Source organism: Pelodiscus sinensis, chromosome 15 (assembly GCF_049634645.1).
Source record: "Pelodiscus sinensis isolate JC-2024 chromosome 15, ASM4963464v1, whole genome shotgun sequence".
In the NCBI taxonomy this organism is placed as follows: Eukaryota; Metazoa; Chordata; order Testudines; family Trionychidae; genus Pelodiscus; species Pelodiscus sinensis.
The window spans coordinates 8,966,535-8,987,511 of NC_134725.1; the positions used below are offsets into that span (position 1 = coordinate 8,966,535).

At 46.3% G+C, this 20,977-nt stretch overlaps 1 protein-coding gene across 1 annotated transcript; it reads right to left on the minus strand.

Moving 5' to 3' along the window:
* Positions 1-1,070: 1,070 nt before the first annotated feature.
* COX6A1 (cytochrome c oxidase subunit 6A1) lies at positions 1,071-5,175 on the minus strand. Its single transcript, XM_075898085.1, has 3 exons — positions 5,015-5,175; positions 4,037-4,176; positions 1,071-1,335 (listed from the first exon to the last, which is right to left on the minus strand). Exons 1-3 carry the CDS (start codon positions 5,115-5,117, stop codon positions 1,249-1,251), a joined length of 330 nt encoding a protein of 109 aa, XP_075754200.1. The 5' UTR covers positions 5,118-5,175; the 3' UTR covers positions 1,071-1,248.
* Between the last annotated feature and the right edge of the window lie 15,802 nt (positions 5,176-20,977).

A 20,977-nucleotide genomic window follows, 5' to 3' on the forward strand; every position in this document is an offset into this window, starting at 1 on the left:
CTGGTCTTGGGCCAAAGGATTTGGAGTGTGGGAGTAGCTCTAAGCTGAGCCTGGGGCAGGAAGTTGAAGTGCAAGAGGGGGTTTTGGGTGCAGGGGGACTCGGCTAAGGCAGTGGTTTGGGGGGCAGGAGGGGTTCAGGGCTGCAGTTTGGAATGCAGGCTCTAGCTGGGCACTGCTTACTCCTACCCTGGCCCTGCACCACTTCCAAAAGCAGCCAGCAAGTTCTCTATCCTTGCCCCTGTGTAGATGGGATACAGAGTGGGGGGGAAGGGCACTCGGACAGCTCCCCCTCCTCTTGCTGTGCCCTGCACAGCAAGCTGGAAACTCCAGGGGGGAACAGGAGGCAGCCCCAAGGTAGAGGGCAGGAGCAGCACAGCAGTCCTGAGGAGAGCAGATGAAATGCCAGCACTTGATAGCCTCCTGGCCAAACCAATCAGGATCACCTGTCAAAAGTTCCAAGATCTACCAGTAGATCCCGGTCTACTGGTTGTTGAATGTGGGAAGTGAGAAGCAGAAAGACAATCGGGGGCTCAGTGAATTTGTGGGTTTTTTGGTTTCTCACAATTTTCTGTGGGTTAACCCTTCTCCCTCCAAACCCAAAAAGGTTCCCCATCTCTGGTTTAGATGACCCCTAATTGATCTCCCTTCAGCCAATCAGAGGATAATGTAACTTTAGAGCCAATCCTGGTTCTTGCATTAGTTTAGTCATAGGAATGCATACTAGAAAGCCAGTCTGTCATAGGCCATAATCAGGGCTTGACAAACCCCAGTGAACTAATTGCCAGCCCCTCATTGTGCATGCACCAGAACAGCACTGCACATGCCCATAGTGCCAGTGAATGGGATGCATGGAGCCACCGGCTGAAATCTATTTGCCACAGGCAAGCCCTGGCCATAATGCAGTAAAAACTCCTACCCCTAAATGGCTGTGTCAAGTAGATAGGCAGCATTTAAATCCCTCTCACTACCATACTGCTTACAACACTTTTCTGTCCTCCACCTCTAACAACTCAAAATATCTGGAAAATACTAGATTAAGGTTTTCAGCTTTACAAAGGTTCACACACAGATGTTAGATTAGGATTTATTTATGTTAAGTGATCTCCTTCAAGTACAGGACTAAAGGTCAGAACATCATTTAGAATGTGACAGTACAAGGAATGCAGAATATTGTTTAGATTGAGGGTCCCATACAATGCTCTGGTCCACGTGGAGAAGTGACCCCAACTGCTACTGTGGTCCAAGTATTCAGTGATCGTCTTCATAGCCAGTTGGGAGAGGATTAACATGAGGATTGTGAAACAGAGTTTTGGTCCCATCTCCCCATGGGAAGCGCTGTTGAAAGAAAAAATTGCTCAGTAACTGCTTGACAAATCTGGTAACATACTAGAAGTCAGTTTCTATAAACACAACTTTTGAGTAGGGATGTTAGATATTAATTTAATAATCATGTAACCACATCAAAACTTAATTATACAATCATTCCATAATTAAAGGAATGGGCCCAGCAGCCAGTGTGCTCCCAGTCCCACTCCTGGAGACCCCTCTGTCACCCTGAATGTAGCAGCAGCAGCACCTATCTGTGCAGGTCTCAAGCTCCCCATGGACAGGGACTGCGCTAGCATCCCAAGGAGCAGCCTCTGTTTGCAGTGAGCCCAGGCCCACTGCAGACAGAGGCTGCTTTACTACAGCCTGCCTTGCTCCCACCCCCACAATGCTGCCTCTTAGATGGCATCTTGGAAGGGGAGCAGGCAGCTCTGTTGAGCTGGTGTTCATGAGGAGCCAGCTTTTAAGCCAGCTCTCCCTGCAAGTACCAGCTCCTCAACTCACCTCCTCCTCACCTTTGTGGGAGGCAGTAAAGATGAAGAAAGGCAACTGGAGAGGGGAGGGGGCAGGGAGAAGGCGAAGGGTGATAGAGAGGCAGCAGCTTGAAAGCCACATGTACTGTCTCCTACCTGTTCCCCTTACACCTGTGGTGAAAGAGGTAGCAGCACAGAGGGTGAGGGGGGCAGGTGGCTCTGAGGGATCCAGTGCTCATGGGGAGCCAACTTAAGAGCTGACTCCTCACAAGCACCAGTTCCTGCCTTCCCTTCCCCTCTTGCTGCCTTGGATAAAGAGGCAGCGGGGGGGGGGGGTAAATGCATGTCGCTGATAGGATTAACAGTTAAGACCAGGCTTATTGATTAATCGTAGTCAACTACACATTCACAGCCCTACTTTTGAGTCTGTACATACTACAGAAGTTAGATGCCTGCAATTAGTAAGCTGAAGCTGAATAATTTACACCCACCACTTGCATGAAGTTAGACACACATTTTCTTGAATGCCTGGATAAATCTACAATTCTAAAAATGTGATAATCCAGTTAAGCACTGAGGGCAGCAGTAGAATGGCAAACACTGACCTCCCTGGGCTGATATATTCCCCAGTTCGGGACTGGTCAGGTCCCGAAGGTGCCAGACCGGAGAGGCACAACCAGTAATTAAGTGGTAGAGAGAACTTTACAAATTACTTTACTTCAAAACAAGGAGTAGAATTAAGAATCAAAGAGCCAACAATTACTTGCACTCCATTTGGATTTTCTCTAATAGTTTCTGCTTGGGGTATTAGCAGGTTGGGGTTATTTCAAAGGTTCTCAATAGTTTTTATAGCAAGACCTCTTCTCTCATTTAGCAGTACGGGAAAGATAGCATGATCTCAGCCTGACACTAGTTTGCGACCCCTTGGCTGAGAGCCCATCGTACACATCCTCCCACCCTCATTCCTGACAAAGCCTTCTTTTGATCAGGCATGAATATAAATGGAAAAACTTATACAGGACCAAAACTTGGATGTTTAAAGTTTCTTGCACTCAGGCATGAGTATAAATAGGAAGGAGAATGCCACAACTTCACCTAAATACCTCAGCAGACAGCCTGAAAGTGCTCCACTGCCTTAACAGAAGTGAACTCTTGATTCACGGTATGACAAATGCTTAGATATTTTCCCCATCCATTAGGGATGTTAAGAAGCATGTAATTCATTAATCATGTAGATGACAAAAATTGCTAACTATAAGATTAATCAATAACGGCTAGCACTGCAAGCATTCAGGCCCAGCTTGCACAAGGTCTGAGTCTCCCCCCTCCCCTGGTCCATTGCAACTCTTCATTAAAAACTATTTTAGAAGCTGGGTGGGCAGGCACCCCAGGTCAGCCCCAGCTTGCACCAGGTCCTGGGAGCTACCCATTATGGGGACTGAGCCAGGCTGCCTTTCCACCCAGCTCCTAAAATAGTTTTAATGTAGAATAGGGATGTTAATTTGAGTTTAATCAGCTAATTGATTAGTGAATGGAATTTCCATTGATAACACAATTAGTCAATAAAGGGAGAACTGCAGAGCCGCAGTATGGTTACTTCCCAGTGATAGGAGCTAACCCCTCTTCGGCTCTGCCTTTTAAATACTCTAAGAGACTCCAGGCTCTTAATATGTTTAAAAAGGAGAGGCACAGCATCTGGATCCAGGCATGATACAGGAATCAGCTGATTCCCAGCTCCAGTCCAGTTCCTACCCTATGCCTCTGCCTCCCCTGTCCCCCCCAGGGAGTCGGTGCTGGGGGGGGGAACTAGCTTTTAAGCTGACTCCCCCAGCACCAGCTCCCACTCACCTCCTTGCTGTCTCTCTCTGATAGAGGCAGCAAGAGGGCATAGTTTACTAGTCACTTCCATCCCTAATGCAGAGCCACAGTGGGGGTTTGGTCCTGTGATCCAGCACAAGCTTGGACTGAGCCAAGCTGCTGGCCAGGCCGCTGGCCAGGCCTCTAAAAAAAATTATTGGCTGGTAGGAGAAGGGGGAGAAATGCGTACAGTCCACAGCATTAACTGTTAAGCCATTTGCTTATTGGTTAATCATTAAATTGACTACACTATTATGTCCCTACCATCCATCAGTTCCATTAATTATAATGTATATCTACTGCAAGAAAATACAGGCTGCAGACATTTTGGAATAAATTCAGTGAAGATGATAGCACCTTTAAAATGTTGTTGCACATACCTTGGTCCGAATGCGGAGATGAGGATAAGGAATAAACTCTGCTCTTTCATGCTCATGCTGCATCTTTAAGTAGCAGTTCAGCATGCAAACTGCAACACCAGGAAGAGCAACCACAAAAGTCAGAATCTTCCATGTCTGAGCTAATGAAGGAAATAGGATACTGTGAAGTAGGTCAACAGAACAGCTAGTAAAAAATCATTTTCATTTGATGCATTTCAAAGTTTGTTATGAATTAGAATGAAAACAAGTTTTCAGAGTTTAGAGAAATTAACTATTGTGTCTTTGCATAATTTAAGATTTGTTTGAACATAATTTTTCAAAAACATGTTTTCAGTTTTATATGAAAGCTGTGACATGAATTCCAATAATATAGCTTCTAGTATTACATACAAAATAAATAACTATGTTCAATAATTCTAGTTACAAACAAGTTTTCAACATAAAAAACCTGATATTTTGAAGGAAAGTTCCAATTTCAAAGTCCCAGTTTCAGGTAAAAGTTGACTTAATCAGTGGTTTGGCAGAAAACTTTAAAATTTCCTGATGCGCTCCAGTTAACAGGTAGGGAGGCAGCGAAGGGGGAGAGGGAAATAAGAATAATCGGCTGGACCCTGCAATGAGCCTCGGCTGATTGAGTAGCTGACTGACAAGTTCTACATCCTACCACAACCCCGCAGACACTGGGGCCGGTCCGTGCCGGGACGAGAGCACGGGAGCGATTACACCGCGCGCTGCAAACCCTCCCACCAGGGGAAGCGCCCTCCGTACAGCGGGGGCGGGGCCACGGGGGAGCCCCCCCATCGCACACGGGGAGGCGGCCCCGGCCCGAGCACGGGGGCACGGACGGCGGCGGCTCACGGCCTCGCGCCCGCTCGCTGCTTCCTCGGGCTGGGCGGGGCCGCGTCTCCCGGGGTAACTGGGCCCCGCCGAAGGTCACCCGGTCACCGCCGGCCCCGCCCGGCCGGGCTCCCCGCTCACCTGCCCCGGCCTCCGCATGAGCCGCCGCCGACATGCGCCGCCCCAGCGGGGAGCGGGGAGCGCCGGCGAGGAGCAGCCGGGAGACTCGAGCGAGCGCCGCCATCTCTGCCGCTGGGGTCAGTCAGGCCGCAGGAGCGTCTCCGGAACAGGTAATAAGCGAACCGGAAATGGGCGGCCAGACGGCGGCCTGCGTGGGACACGCCAGCACGTCACGCGCATGCGCGCCACTCCCAGCACCATTTCCTACGAGGATGACCCCGCCGCCCCCAGGCTCGTACGGAGCATGCGCCCTCCGCCGAGCGGCTTCCATCTTGAGACTGACCTTGAGCACGGCGCTTGGCCGCGGACAAAAGTCCGCCCTGTTTGCGCATGCGCTCATGGGCGGCCTCTCACTCGTCACGTGGTTCTTTCTGGCGCCTCTCCTCTTCCCCCCTCCCGTCCTCTGGCCGCCATTTTGGGCAGTGAGCGCTCTGCGGGCGCTGGCTGGGAGCTGCCGGCTGCTTCGCTAGATGGGCGGGGCCCCGTGCGGGGGCGGGGGGCGCCTAGGCCTGGAGCCGGCGTGGGGATGTTGTATCGCGGCGCGCCAGGCGCGGGAGCAGGGACGGGCGGGTAGAGGGAGGGGCCGTTCCAGAGCAGCGCGGGGGTTCCAGAGCCGTGCGGCCGGGTTCTAGAAGCGCATGGTGGGATTCTAGAGCAGCGCGGGCGGGTTCTAGGGTGCACGGGGTGGGGGTACCAGAGCAGCGTGAGCGGGTTCTAGGCGCACGGGGCGGGGGTACCAGAGCAGCGCGGGCGGGTTCTAGGCGCACGGGGCGGGGGTACCAGAGCAGCGCGGGCGGGTTCTAGGCGGGCGGGGGGGATCAGAGCAGTGTGTCCCGGGTTCTAGAAGCGCAGGGTGGGATTCTAGAGCAGCGCGGGCGGGTTCTAGGGGGCACGGGGCGGGGGGTACCAGAGCAGCATGGGCAGGTTCTAGACGCACGGGGTGGGGGGTACCAGAGCAGCGTGGGCGGGTTCTAGGCGCACGGGGTGGGGGAACCAGAGCAGCGTGGGCGGGTTCTAGGCAAACGGGGGGATCAGGGCAGTGTATCCCGGGTTCTAGACGCACATGGCGGGGGTTCCAGAGCAGCGTGGGTGGGTTCTAGACGCGGGGGCGGGGTTCCAGAGGAATGCAAGGGGGTTCTAGACGCACAAGCGCTGCATTAATGGGAGGTGAAGGAGGCCGCCAAATGAGCCCCTTGTCTCCAGCAGCTCTCCACAGCATCCAGAGTCCTGCCAGCTCTTCCTGGGTCCCAGCAGAGGAGGGGGCAGCTCCAAACCTCTATCTAGATGAGGCTAGAAAGTGGGGGCTGTCACTTCAAAGCCCTAGTCTCAATGGGAAGGGTGTAAGAGGAGTAACTGGGTTAGTCTGTATCTGCAAAAGCAACTGTGGCACCTTAAAGACTAACAGATATTTAGGCATCAACTTTTTTGGAGAAAACCTGCTTCCTCAAAATGCCTCTGATGAAGTGGGTTTTACCCAGGAAAGCTTCAGCCCAAATCTGTAGACTTTGAGGTGCCACCGGAGTCCTTGTTGCTTTTTAATTGAAATAGTGGTTTTACTTATGTGGGGCCACATTTAACATGCTCTGATTTTCAGGAACCTGCCCAACTGCCTGGAAGTGGGGTGGAAATGAAAATATTGAAAGCTGTTGTCGCCCTTTGGGCTGTGAAGGAAACCTTGCTCTCCAGCAGCAACTTTGGTCTGTTCACGTAATTTCTGGAGGAGGAGAAAATCCTAGCACCCTAATTTTAGCTCAGAAATGAGGATCACAATGTCTGCAGCTCTGTGTGAGCCTCTTCTGAGTGCAGAATGGCTGCTGCATTTGACTGGCTACTGCTCTGTCTGGCCTTAACTCAGCACTTTGGGATGAAGAGTGTTCTGACGTGGCAGTAAAAGTACTCTTTCTTAATGAAATACACTTACAGACCCCAGTGATTTATTTCTCATGTATTTGTTTATGTGCTGGTTCTAATGTTTATTTGAGCCATAGAAGTCTAAAAGAATAATATAGCCTCTTGCCCATTTTACAGCTAGACTGAATTAAAGGAGTGGGTCTCATCTTTATAGTGAAAATGAATCATGAAACTTTAAAAAAAAATTATATGCTGTATTTTCATTTAATTTTTTTCTAGCCCCTTTGGTTGCAAAACATATTGAATGCAAACAGCTGCAGAACTGAAGTAATAATACATAGCACTGATACCTGTAAATGTTATGACATTTTCCTTAGCATGTATAATTTATATATTTATAATATTATTTGCTCACTGGGGTTGTCAGCTACTTTTATCAGCTGTATATATTAGCCTACCTTCTGCATGGTTCCTGGGTTCTTTTGTGGTAGCACCATTTTACTGGACCCTGTTTAATGCCCAGGTGACCACAGAGAGAATTAATTTAAACAGAACAGGTACAATTTCAAAGATTCATCAATGCTGTAGTAAACTGAAAAGATTCCTGTTCTGGGTAGCATATGTAACAACAGAGAACAGGAAAATAGGTTGAGTTCAAGCTAAGGACAGCAGTGAGTGTGTGATATGTACGTTAATAATGGAAACAATCAGATTTTCCATCCATCTTGACAGTTCAAATGGAGAAAAGGGGATGCTCACTAAGGCTAGGTCTAGATTACAGGACTTTATCGGAAAAAGGTATGCAAATTGCTCTACACAATTTGCATAGCTTTTTCCGATAGCTTTTCTGAAGAGGCTTTTCCATCATTTGGCCAAGTCTAGATGGGGCCAAATGGCAGAAAAGCCTCTTTCGGCAGAGCCCTTATGCCTCGTGAAACAAGGTATACAGGTTTCCCTGAAAGAGCACGTTTGCTCTTCTGCAAAAAAATTCTTCCAGTATCCCACAAAAATCCCATAGTCTAGACATAGCCTAAGACAGAAAGAGGTATTGGTGTCTGCTGAAGAAAGTCTGTAAAAAGTGGTAGAGTGCAGAAAGAACAATGAAGAACCAAATACGCACGTGAATTTTGTGAAATGATGTTTAGTAAGTCCCTGTTGGTTATGCGTCAGGGACTTAAATGTGCTCAGGTTTCAGTAATGTACCGTTTTTTCCGGCGTATAAGACGACTTTTGATGTTAAAAAACATCCCCCAAAAATCGGGGGTCGTCTTATACGCCGGGTATGTGGCTTTGCAAAGCCTCGGGGGAAGCCAGTGGCGGGGTGCCTCCGCGGCTTTGCAAAGCCTCGGGGGAAGCCGGCGGTGGGGCATCCCAGGCGTGCCGGGGCTGCCCTGCCGCCGCAGCCCCTCCGCGGCTTTGCAAAGCCTCGGGGGAAGCCGGCGGCGGGACAGCCCCGGCGCGCCTGGGATGCCCCGCCGCTGGCTTCCCCTGAGGCTTTGCAAAGCCGCGGAGGGGCTCAGGCGGCGGGGCAGCCCAGGCGCGCCGGGGCTGTCCCGCTGCCAGGGCGTCCTCAGAGGCTTTGCTCCCGGTGTCCCTGGTCTGCTGGAGACGGTCCCCAGCAGACCAGAGGCACCGGGAGCAAAGCCGAAGCTGCGGCGGGGTGCCGCGCTTCTGACAAGCCTCAGAGGCACGGGACCCAGCCGCTGCTGCGGCTTTGCTCCTGGTGCCTCTGGTCTGCTGGGGACCGTCTCCAGCAGACCAGGGACACCGGGAGCAAAGCCGGGGAGGCGGAGGGGCGCTGGGGTATAAGACGAAACCCTATCTTTTAACTAAAAAATTAGGGGGTCGTCTTATGTGCCCAGTAGCCTTACACGCCGGAAAATATGGTATGTTAAATCCTGATTAGAATGATAACTAGACTGGATGTCATACCTCCTGACTTTTAAGAAACACTTGCATGCTTTAATGCTTTTCTGTTTCAAAGCTATTTTTTGCAGGGAAGGATAATGGACACTTGGGGACCTAGAAGTGGAATCTTCCTTTTTTTCTTGTACCATTCCATATGTTTGGTTTTAGGGGTTTTAAGTTAGAAAGATTTCTTTAAATGTTTTGCAGTGTCTTTATTGATGTACAACAATCCTTGGAAAGGAGAAAGTGGCAATTTGTTAATAGAATTTAATTAGTCATTGCTCATTATTAAAATCTTCCTCCATTAGTCACAAGTTTTTACCAGACTTTAGGGATCACATTTTCTTTAGATGGCAGTTTCAATCACTTGGCATTATCTGAGTTGAATAACTCAAATAATTACTTATGGATTTAGAATTCTCTCTTCCATTTGACAACTGTTGAGTGCCTTGTGTGATGTGTTTGATGTATATCTCTACTGAGCAGATATCCACACCACAAAAACCTGTTCTTGGCACAGGTGATATGTGGCACTTCTATTAATTTAGCAGGTTAAGAGTCTCGAGACATGGAAACTGATTTCCTCTCCAAAGCTAGAAATAATCTATCCAGTCCAGAACAGACATAAAATGGAAGAATAGATGTGCACTTAGTCTAGAGGTTAGAGCAAAGACCAAGGAGTTTAGGTTTCTATTTTTGCTTCTGTCACTGACTCTGTAATCTTGAGCAGGTCACTCTGGGCATGTCTGCACTAGGAAATTATTTTGAAATAACTTATTGTAAAATAACTCCAGAAATAACTATTTTGAAATAGCGTTTCCACAATAATGGGAAGCCTTGAAATTAGTCTGAGGCAGGTTCCCTTAATATGGATGTGGTACCTCAACTTAGAGCCACAGGAAGCACTGGAGAGTAATTACTTTGAGTGACTCTGAGGAATAGTAATTTTGAAATAGCAGGGCAGTGTCCACGCTGCCGTGGGCAGAGGCTGCTTCACAGCAGCCTCCACTGTCCCTGTGCTGCTACCTCTATTAGAGGCAGCAGCGCGAGAGAGCAGGCAGCACCCGTTCCTCCTTTCCCTCTCCCCTTGCTGCCTCTGATACAGAGGCAGTAAGAAGGGTGAATGCAAATAGTTGACTAGATTAACCACTAAGACTAAACTTACTGGTTATTCGACTACTTGTTCGCATCCCTAAAGCCTACCCCAATGAAACTAGATGCAGCAACTCTTGGATGACTTTCAAGATGTCCTGTTTATCCGCTTAGTGTGGACAAATCTTGTAAACCAATACTTCGTGGTAGCACCAGAGCAGAAAGTGTGGGACATTCACCATCCCCCTATCCCGGATGATGTGGTTAGCCATCTAACAAGATCTCAGTACAAAGCTTGAGATGGGAGTAATCAAAGGGTCAAGGAGCAAGTGGAGGAGCCCCGTTATCTTTGTGCTGAAACCCAGTGGCACCTGGCACCATCAGATTCTACACCGATTTCCACAAAGTTAATGCCATATCTCAGTTTGTTGTCTATCTGATGACCTGTGTTAAAGAACTGTAATGCCTGAGGAGGGCCACGTATGTATTGACCATCAGCTTAACTACGGGGTATTGGCAAATACCCCTTACGCCTAACTCACAGGCGGAGACTGCTTTTCCCACTCCATTTGGTCTCCATCAATTTACAGCCATACTATTTGGACTGCAATTGCCACCTTCCAGAAGCTGATGAACAAAGTATTGCAGCCTCATGACCAATACATAGCTGCCGATATAGACAACATTGTCATCTATAGAGGTTCCTACAAGACCACCTCCAACATCTGAAGAAAGTCCTCCAACTAGGCAGGATGCTGGCCTCATTGCAAAACTGCAAAGTGTCACTTTGGGAAAGAGGAAGTGACTTATTTTAGGTACATGATGGGAGGTGGTAAATTACAGCCAGTGGTTGACAAGGGACAAACCCTATCGAAAAATGCCAAGACCCAAAACAAAGGAGCACGTGCACTAGTTTCTAGGTCTAGCCAGCTATTACCAAAACCGACAAGAAGTCCTGTAGCACCTTACAAACTAACAGATGTATTGGAGCATAAGCATCTGACGAAGTGAGTCTTTGCCCATGGAAGCTTATGCTCCAATACATATGTTAGTCTGTAAGGTGCTACAAGACTCCTTGTCACTTTTGCAGATCCAAACTAACACGGCGACCCCTCTGATACTTGAAGCTAGCTATTACCAGTGTTTCATTCTTGACTTTGTGACAGTTGCTGCTCTTCTTACAAATCTAACTAAGAACTCCCAACCCCATCAGGCACAAAGGTTGGATCATTGTGAGAGGACCTTCCAAAAACCAGTCCTCAGACATCCAGATTTCACAAAAGAGTTTGTGCTCCATACAAATGCCTCAGGAGTTGTTAGGGGTTGTTCTATCCCCAGAGGTTAACAAGGAAGAACATTGTTTTGTTCCTGAGCAGAAAACTATTCCCAAGAGTAACATGGTATTTCAACAATTAAAAAAGTGGTAAAATGGGCTATTGATGCCCTGTGGTACTATCTGCTAGGAACAACATTTAAACTAATTACTGACCATTCACCCCTCTGGCAGCTACACAACATGAAAGAGACTACCCCTCCAGATCATGTGGTAGTACCTCTCCCTACAGCCCTATGATTTGTGTGTTCCATCATCCAGGCAAGGCCCACACCAATGTAGATTTCTTCTCAAGGTTGGGTGAAGGGGAAACTGGCAGAGAACACCAGCCAGGTTCTCTCTTAAGGAAGAGTATGTGTGAGGGTGAATGCATCCCTGCAATGGTCTGGAAGAGGTTAACACAATGGGGGAAGGAAGTCCTGGCCCTCTCAGCCATACTAGGCATGCTCCAAATGCTGGGCTAGCATAAAAGGAAGCAACTCGACTCAGTCTGGGCTGGATACTGGAGAGAAAGGACCTGCAGCAGGAGCTCCAGAGGCAAAACAGGTACAGATCCAGGCAGTGGGAACTGGAGACTGGAACAAGTCTGCAGAGCTGGTGGAATCATAGGGAGTGACTCGTGCTGAAGAGCTGGAGGACTCCGAAGCCTCATTGATCGTCCTGCCATGAGAGAGATGATGATGGTAGGTCGAATGAACTCAGAGGCTGTGTCTAGACTGGCAAGTTTTTCCGCAAAAGCAGCTGCTTTTGCCGAAAAACTTGCCAGCTATATACACTGGCTACTTGAATTTCCACAAGAACACTGACTTCCTACTGTCTGAAATCAGTGCTTCTTGCAGAAATACTATGCTGCTCCCATTCAAGCAAAAGTCCTTTTACGCAAAAGGGCCAGTGTAGACAGCTCAGATTTGTTTTGCGCAAAAAAGCCCCAATCGCGAAAATGGCAATCGGGGCTTTTTTGTGGAAAAGCATGTCTAGATTGTCACGGACTCTTTTCCGCAAAAAGTGCTTTTCCGTTTAAAAGCATTTGCGGAAAATCATGCCAGTCTAGACGTAGCCAGAGTGTTTTGGTTGGCTTTCCTTCCCCCCTTCCCCCCCAAGCTAGTGGTGGACCATTCCACAACACGCAGGACTCTGGGTTGGGGCCTAGTGGAGTGGGATGGGACCAGGCCCACCTACTGGGATTGCTGCCCCACCCACTTCATCTACAACAACCTTCTGGCTACTGGCCATTAGTCCATGTTGCCCTGCAACCAAAGGGCTACTCTTTAGATTCCACCCATCAGGCCATGTTGCCCTGCAATCCAAGGGCTATGCCATAGACACTAGCCATTAGGAAGCACTGCCTTGTGGTGACAGACTGACTTTTGGGTAACCTTTAGATAGCGATAAATGCGGTGATCACACATGCCTGTGACAGCCCCCACTCTGTCTCAGGACAGGGTGTGCTTGCACTGCCACAGCATCCAAAATGAGATCTTGGGTCTGATTTGGAAGCTACTGGGATCTTCTCATCTACTGTGGAAGTCCATCCCTAAGGCCAGTCTTTTCAGTAGGGCTTATTACTCATAAATTGAGCCAGTGTTTCCAAAAGAAACCACAATTCAGATGCATGTTGGGTGCTGAGTTCTTAAAAATCTCATGGGAAGTGCTGGGTACTGAGCATTCTTGAAAAATCTGGTCCCAGATGTGAATACAAGTACTGGAAAATATGGCCATAAGCTTTCTGGATAATCTGGCTTCAAGAATCTTTAATAGTTACTTGGTGGTTTGAATTTTAATCAAAGATCACCTTTGAAAATGTTGAAACCAAAAACAGGACTATGTAGCACTTTAAAGACTAACAAGATGGTTTAATAGGTGATGAGCTTCTGTGGGTTTCAACATTTTTGAAAATGTTGTCTTTGATCTTTCTGTGTCTTATTTATTCTACCTGTAACTGGGGATAATGATGCTTCCATACCTCACTGGTAGAATGTGACAATGTTCCAAAACCACTTCAAAAATTCTCAAATGGAAGTAACTATTGGAGTACAAACTACTATTATTTCAGGTGTAGTGATAGAGATGCAGCCGTATTAGTCTGGTCTAGCTGAAACAAAAGACAGGACTATGCAGCACTTTAAAGACTAATAAGATAGTTTATTAGGTGATGAGCTTTCGTGGGCCAGACCCACTTCCTCAGATCAATTTGTGGAAGAAAATTGGCACGACCATATATATATATATATATCAGATGTAGTATTTCAGTGCTCCACATGGTGGCAAACTGTGCATTCAGTGGGGATTTGAGAACTAATATACTCTCAAATGGCACTGTGGGATTTTCAGAGTGGCAGTCTGTGTGCATTTTCAAGTTTGGAGAGAAATGGCCAGACCTCCAGAAAAGCAACATGTCCAGAGTCTGCTATGGGGTGGGGGTACTGACAAGTGCAGAGGGCTTTAAACTAGGTTTGACGGGGACAGGTGAGCAAAGCCCACAGGTAAGTGCTGAATGTGCGGGACTGGGAGATGGGTTGGAAATGGGGGGGACTATGGCCTATAATGGCAAGGAGAAAGGAGGGTCAGGGCACAACAGGGAGGCAAGATCAAATCAGTATCTTAGATGCCTATATACAAATGCAAGAAGTATGGGTAATAAGCAGGAAGAACTGGAATTGCTAACCAATAAATACAACTATGATATCATTGGTATTACAGAAACCTGGTGGGATGGGACGCATGATTGGAATGTTGGTATGGAAGGGTACGGCTTGCTCAGGAAGGACAGACGGGAAAAAAGGGAGGAGGGGTTGCCTTGTATATTAAAAATGTACACACTTGGACTGAAGTAGAGATGAACGTAGGAGATAGCTGTGTAGAGAGTCTCTGGGTTAAGCTAAAAGGGGTAAAAAACGAGGGTGATATCATGCTAGGAGTCTACTACAGGCCACCTAGCCAGGTGGAAGAGGTGGATGAGGCCTTTTTTAAACAATTAACAAAACTATCCAAAGCCCAAGATTTGGTGGTGATGGGGGACTTCAACTATCCAGACATATGTTGGGAAACTAACACAGCAAGGCACAGGCTATCCAATAAGTTTCTGGACTGCATTGGAGACAACTTTCTGTTTCAGAAGGTTGAAAAAGCTACCAGAGGAGAAGCTGTTCTGGATTTGGTTTTAACAAATAGGGAGGAACTAGTTGAGAACTTGAAAGTGGAAGACAGTATAGGGGACAGTGATCACGAAATAATACAGTTCATGATCTTAAGGAAAGGTAGAAGGGAGACCAGCACAATTGAGGTAATGGATTTCAGGAAGGCAGATTTTGATAAGCTCAGAGAACTTGTAGGTAAGGTCCCATGGGAAGCAAGACTGAAGGGAAAAACAACTGAGGAGAGTTGGAAGTATTTCAAAGGGACGTTGTTAAGGGCCCAAAAGCAAACAATTCCGCTGTGTAGGAAAGATAGAAAATATGGCAAAAGACCAGCTTGGCTTAACAAGGAGATCTTGCATGATCTCAAAATAAAAAAGGAGTCCTATAAAAAATGGAAACTAGGACAACTAACAAAGGATGAATATAGGCAAGCAACACGGGAATGCAGGGGCAAGATTAGAAAGGCAAAGGCACAAAATGAGATCAAACTAGCTATAGGCATAAAGGGAAACAAGAAGACCTTTTATAAATACATTAAAAGCAAGAGGAAGACCAAGGACAGGGTAGGCCCACTGCTTAGTGAGGAGGGAGAAGCAGTAACAGGGAACTTGGAAATGGCAGAGATGCTCAATGACTTCTTTGTTTCGGTCTTCACCGAGAAGTCTGGAGGTGTGCCTAACGTAGTGAATACAAGCAGAGAGAGAGTAAGTTTAGAAGATAGGATACACAAAGAACAAGTTAAAAATCACTTAGGAAAGTTAGATGTCAGCAAGTCACCAGGTCCTGATGAAATGCATCCCAGGATACTCAAGGAGCTGATAGAGGAGGTATCTGAGCCTTTAGCTATGATCTTTGAAAAATCATGGCAGACAGGGGAGATTCCAGAAGACTGGAAAAGGGCAAATATTGTGCCCATCTATAAAAAGGGGAATAAGAACAACCCAGGAAACTACAGACCGGTCAGTTTAACGTCTGTCCCAGGGAAGATAATGGAGCAGGTAATTAAGGAAATCATATGCAAACACTTGGAAGGTAATAAAGTGATAGGGAATAGCCAGCATGGGTTTGTGAAGAACAAGTCATGCCAAACTAATCTGATAGCTTTCTTTGATAAGATAACGAGCCTTGTGGATAAGGGAGAAGCGATGGATGTCATATACCTAGACTTTAGTAAGGCATTTGATACGGTCTCGCATGATATTCTTATTGATAAACTAGGCAAATATAACTTAGATAGGGCCACGATAAGGTGGGTGCATAATTGGCTGGATAACCGTAGTCAGAGAGTTGTTAACGGTTCTAAATCCTGCTGGAAAGGGATAACAAGTGGAGTTCCTCAAGGGTCTGTTTTGGGACCCGTACTGTTCAATATCTTCATCAATGATGTAGATATTGGGATAGAGAGTACGCTTATTAAGTTTGCAGATGATACCAAACTGGGTGGGGTTGCGACTTCTTTGGAGGATAGGGACATAATTCAAAATAACCTTAGCAAGTTAGAGAAATGGTCAGAGGTAAACAGGATGAGGTTTAATAAAGAGAAATGCAAAGTGCTCCACTTAGGAAGGAACAATCAGTTCCATACATACAAGATGGGAAGCGACTGTCTAGGAAGGAGCATGGCGGAAAGGGATCTAGGGGTCATAGTGGACCACAAGTTGAATATGAGTCAACAGTGTGATGCTGTTGCAAAAAAAGCAAATATGATTCTAGGTTGTATCAACAGGTGTGTTGTAAGCAAAACTCGTGAAGTCATTCTGCCGCTCTACTCTGCACTAGTTAGGCCTCAGCTGGAGTACTGTGTCCAGTTCTGGGTGCCACATTTCAAGAAAGATGTGGAGAAATTGGAAAGGGTGCAGAGAAGAGCGACAAGAATGATTAAAGGTTTAGAGAACATGACCTATGAAGCCAGGCTTCATGAACTGTGCTTGTTTAGTTTGGAAAAAAGAAGATTAAGGGGGGACATGATGGCGGTTTTCAAATATCTAAAAGGGTGTCACAAGGAGGAAGGAGAAAATTTGTTCCTCTTGGTTTCTGAGGACAGGACAAGGAGTAATGGGCTTACAGTGCAGCAGGGGAGGTTTAGATTGGACATTAGGAAAAAATTCCTAACTGTCAGGGTGGTCAAATATTGGAATAAATTGCCAAGGGAGGTGGTGGAATCTCCCTCTCTGGAGATATTTAAGAACAGGTTAGATAGACATCTGTCAGGGATGGTGTAGACGGAGCTTGGTCCTGCCTTGAGGGCGGGGGGCTGGACTCGATGACCTCTTGAGTCCTATTATTCTATGATTCTATGATTCTATGAATAATTGTGAAGTCTGGAGTTTAGACACACAGTGTAAGGGTGCTCTTCATTTCCCTACAGCTCAGAAAAGTGATCAGAAATAAATATTCTGTCATCTCTATATTCTTTGTGTTGTCACCAGAACACTGTCAACTTTGTATGTTAAGGTGGGAGAGGAAAATGGGGAAAGCAGAAAGCCATTGTCCTGTCTCCCAGAATGATCTGGAAATAGAGTTGCCAGGTGTCCGGTTTTGAACCGGACAGTCCAGTATTTGAGCTTTCTGTTCAGAAAACAAATGGAGAAAATATAAATGTCTGGTATTTTCTAAATAAGATATTATGTAGATTGTGATGCAATGTCACGTGTGTCCAGTATTTTTGTTGAAACCATCTGGCAACCCTATCTGGAAATATTATGCAAATCTTCATTTGAAGATCCTGGAAACTGCAGGAGGATTTTAGCTCCAAATTCTGAAGGAGGGGGAGCTCTGCATTTCTGTCACCACATACTGCAGTCCTGCTCTGTGCAAGTAGCTTAGAAGCCTGTTTTTTAACTGGCTGAAGAAACATTTCATGCATTGTGCATGCATGGGAGGGTTTGTTCTCATTCTCACTTATAGCTGACCTGTAATGTTTCTCTGCTTCTGGCCTGCCATTCTTTCATGAGAATCAGGGAAGGGGGAAATCTAAAGATGCCTGTGTAAAAGTTGTTAAATCTCCACACTGCATCATCCCCTCCCCAGTCTCCTGCCTCTCACCTTGTTCTTACTGACCTTGTCCTATCTGAAAATCTCCGACCACTTGTGGACAGAGGTGTAACTCCTATCGTTAGCAGCTTTGGGCATTTATATGCCACTGTATAGACAATCTCAGAGTCAGTAAGCAAGTGGTTAAGCTGTTGAGGAGAAATGGGTTAAAGCAGCTCCGTACTTACCAAACTGTAATGCTGTAGACAAATCTTTAAAAGCCGTCCCATATTAGGGACAATGATAGAGTTCAATACCTTCTTTATGGAACCCTGCAATCTGCTCTGCCCTGGCTTGGCTCAGGACTCTGTATCACCTGTTTTGTATTAAAGATAGGGTCACACTAGCTACCAGTTTCCTAGAAACTGTTGGGTCCTTCTCAGGCTTCCTAGGAAGGGAAATATCTAAAACATGCAGACATATGGGGGTATTGGGAATGGAGACTAGAGATTCACATTGTGCATTTTTACACAAGTCAATATCCAGACATCCCTGGACACTCTTTTTTGTCACACTTTATGATGCTCAGAAGCTTGAGGGGGTAGCCAAATTAGTCTGTACAGAAAAAAAACAACAAATGGCCTGGTAGCATTTTATAGACTAACAAAACATGTAGATGGGATCATGAGGTTTCGTGGGCACAGCCATCTGAAGAAGTGGGCTGTGCCCACGAAAGCTCATGATCCCATCTACATGTTTTGTTAGTCTATAAAATGCTACCAGACCATTTATTGTTTTTTATGATGCTGTTTCTCTTCTAGAATACCAACAGCTGCACTGTTTGTTTTTGTGAACCTTTTTTTATCAACAAACTGTAAAAATGGCCTTCGAACAAGGACAAAACCAGTAAATCCCAGTATTATTTGCTCACTCTGGATCTCAGGATATTGTGAGTTTTTAAAATTCACTACACACATTCACTAGCACACTCAGACAGGTACACTCACACTTATAGATAAACCCCTAGGCCTGATTCACCACTGCTTTTCACTATTTAAGCCTGTCTGGTGCAAGTGTAAAATGTTGCTGTTCTGATCTGCTAGTGTATTACAGCGACTTTGCACAGGTGTAAATGATTACAATGCGATTAATTAATTAGGTCCTCTGTCTGCATGCACATACATATACTCAGACATATCTTTGGGGCCAGATTCTGATCTCTATTGTCCGTGACTCCACTGTTGTCAGTGAACTTACTCTAGATTTACACTGGTGTAACTAAGATCAGAATGTAGCCCCTTTACACACTCTCTCACACACATGCATGCGCCCATACTTTCACGCCTGCACGTACAGTCACAGTACTGTTTTGAGTACCCTCTCACTGCATCCCCAAGAATACACATTCTCCGGTCACACAAGCTCACTCTTCTTGACATACATTCTCAGGCGTGCACATGCATTCTTTCTCACACACATCCATTCTTTTTCCCACACACACAGACATTTAAAAAAGCTCTTGTTTTCAGAGAGGTTTTATTTATAGGCCCTGCCTCTTTGTGACTGTGAAAGGGAGAAAGCCCCTTAGAGGGCTCCTTTCATGTGTAAATCAGCCCAGACTGGGAGCCTTGGGGTCATCGAGGGGAGGATTTCATTCTTAATTACTCCGAGAGAAAGCAGGCAGGAGACTTTCTCAAACTAAGAGGGTTGGTCTCTACTAGGGGAAGCAGTTTGAGACACCCAAGTTTCTCTTGTACCAGAACCTTGGGAGAGTTTTTCTGCAGAGAGCCCTTCCTTCTCCTCCTGCTGAGATGCTACATGTATGACACTACCAACGGGGAGTGAACACCATCATCCAACCTGGGTTTCTTCCCGGGGGGAAGGTTACACTTGTTATCACAAAAAGAGCAGGTGCAAACATATCAGGGACCACTGGATGGGCCAGCTGAGTTCGTTTTATCTGTTTAATACTAGTTGGTTATGTCTACACTGGCGCGATCCTGTGCAAAAGTGGCTGCTCTTGCACAAAAACTTGCTGCCAGTCTACACTGGCCGTGTGTTCTTGTGCAAGTAAACTAACATTCTAATGTATGAAATCAGGGCTTCTTGCGCCAGAACTCTGACACTCCCGCTCAGGAATAAGCCCTTTTGTGCAACTGCTCTTGCACAAGAGGCCAGTGTAGACAGGCAACATGAATTTCTTGCACAAGAAAGCCCTATGGTTAAAATGGCCATCAGAGGTTTATTGCGCAAGAGAGCATCTATACTGGCATGGATGCTCTTGCGCAAAAGCACATGCCAGTGTAGACGCTCTCTTCTGGAAGAGTTTTTGCAGAAGAACTCTTCCACAAAAGCGTTTTTTGCGGGAGAACGCGCCAGTGTAGATGTAGCCATTTTGTTTTGAGTCAGGTTGATTCATTCACTTATAGTTGCTGAATTTACTGTGCACATCTATAGGCTTCCATCTGAGGTCCAAATCATTTCACAAATAATAAGATCCCTAGTTCCCCCGCAAGGTAGGGGAATTGTTTTGTGCACATAGACAAGGTGGCCCATAGAAAGAACATGGGATTTAACCTTAGGTAAGCCTCAGTTCCCCATTTGTAAAATGGGGGTAATATTTTCTACTTGGTAACCTGATAAAGGTATTGTGAGGATAAAAAATCCACTAAACACAGATTTCTGCAGTGATATGGCTTTCAATACCTGGATGGAAGCTGGCACAAAGGAGGTGTGGATTGAAATCTGTTTATCATAAGTCAGGGAAGATTTAAAACTGAGGCACTGAGAAGTTGCATGGCTATCTCGAGGTAACAAAGCACATCAGTTCACAGAATAAAACTTGACCAGTGCCATACCAGACAATTTGCTGAACCATAGGAGGACAATATTATCTAGCAGCATTATGTTTCCACGGTTTACTGAGCTCGTAGAAGACTATTAGTGTTAAATAATAACATAGAACATGAGAGCCATGTTGGTGGCTGTAAATAAACTTTATGGGACATTGGAAACATGGCCACACCCATGATAAGTGGACATCTGGCTAACTAAAATTGTGATGGATTAGAGAGTGCCAGATTACAGAGGTTCAACCTGTACATCCCTTTGCTGGTGTAAAGACAAATCCTATCAGCAGTAACACTTTTCCATTCTGCAATACCTCTCCTCAGAGCCTCTCTCGTTTGTTATCGGCATTGATGATTCATGATACGCCTATCTCTTTTTTCTTTCACAGACAGGGTAGATAGGCAGAGAACCTGTGGTGGAGCCAGGAATAGAACCCAGATGTCCTGCTTTCCAGTCCTATTCCAGAACTATAAGGCCTTCTTCTTCTTCAGCCACACATTGGATTTGAGGGGAAACTGCAAACGGGATGAATCAGAGAGATTAGTTATATCTGTCAACACCAGCTCTCCTCGCATATCTTTTTTCCTTCATCTATCACAGAGGCACATTGCCTCCTTTCATCTGCCCTTCCCCACCCTCCCTTTCACCTCATTCTGGTTGCCTCCACCTATCTAGATTAATACAAAAAACCCAGTTCCTGGACTGAAAGTCAGCCTATGTCAGAATATTCATGGAACAGCCCCCAGGAAGCCCTCACACAGCAGATTTTAAATTGCAGCA

Excerpts from the sequence above, each read along its gene's own strand:
- COX6A1 (XM_075898085.1), bottom strand. The coding sequence starts at position 5,117 with ATGGCGGCGCTCGCTCGAGTCTCCCGGCTGCTCCTCGCCGGCGCTCCC. Across the intron at positions 4,177-5,014 it reads TCATGCGGAGGCCGGGGCAG|CTCAGACATGGAAGATTCTG; the intron begins GTGAGCGGGGAG and ends TTCCTTCATTAG. Across the intron at positions 1,336-4,036 it reads ATCTCCGCATTCGGACCAAG|CGCTTCCCATGGGGAGATGG; the intron begins GTATGTGCAACA and ends TTCTTTCAACAG.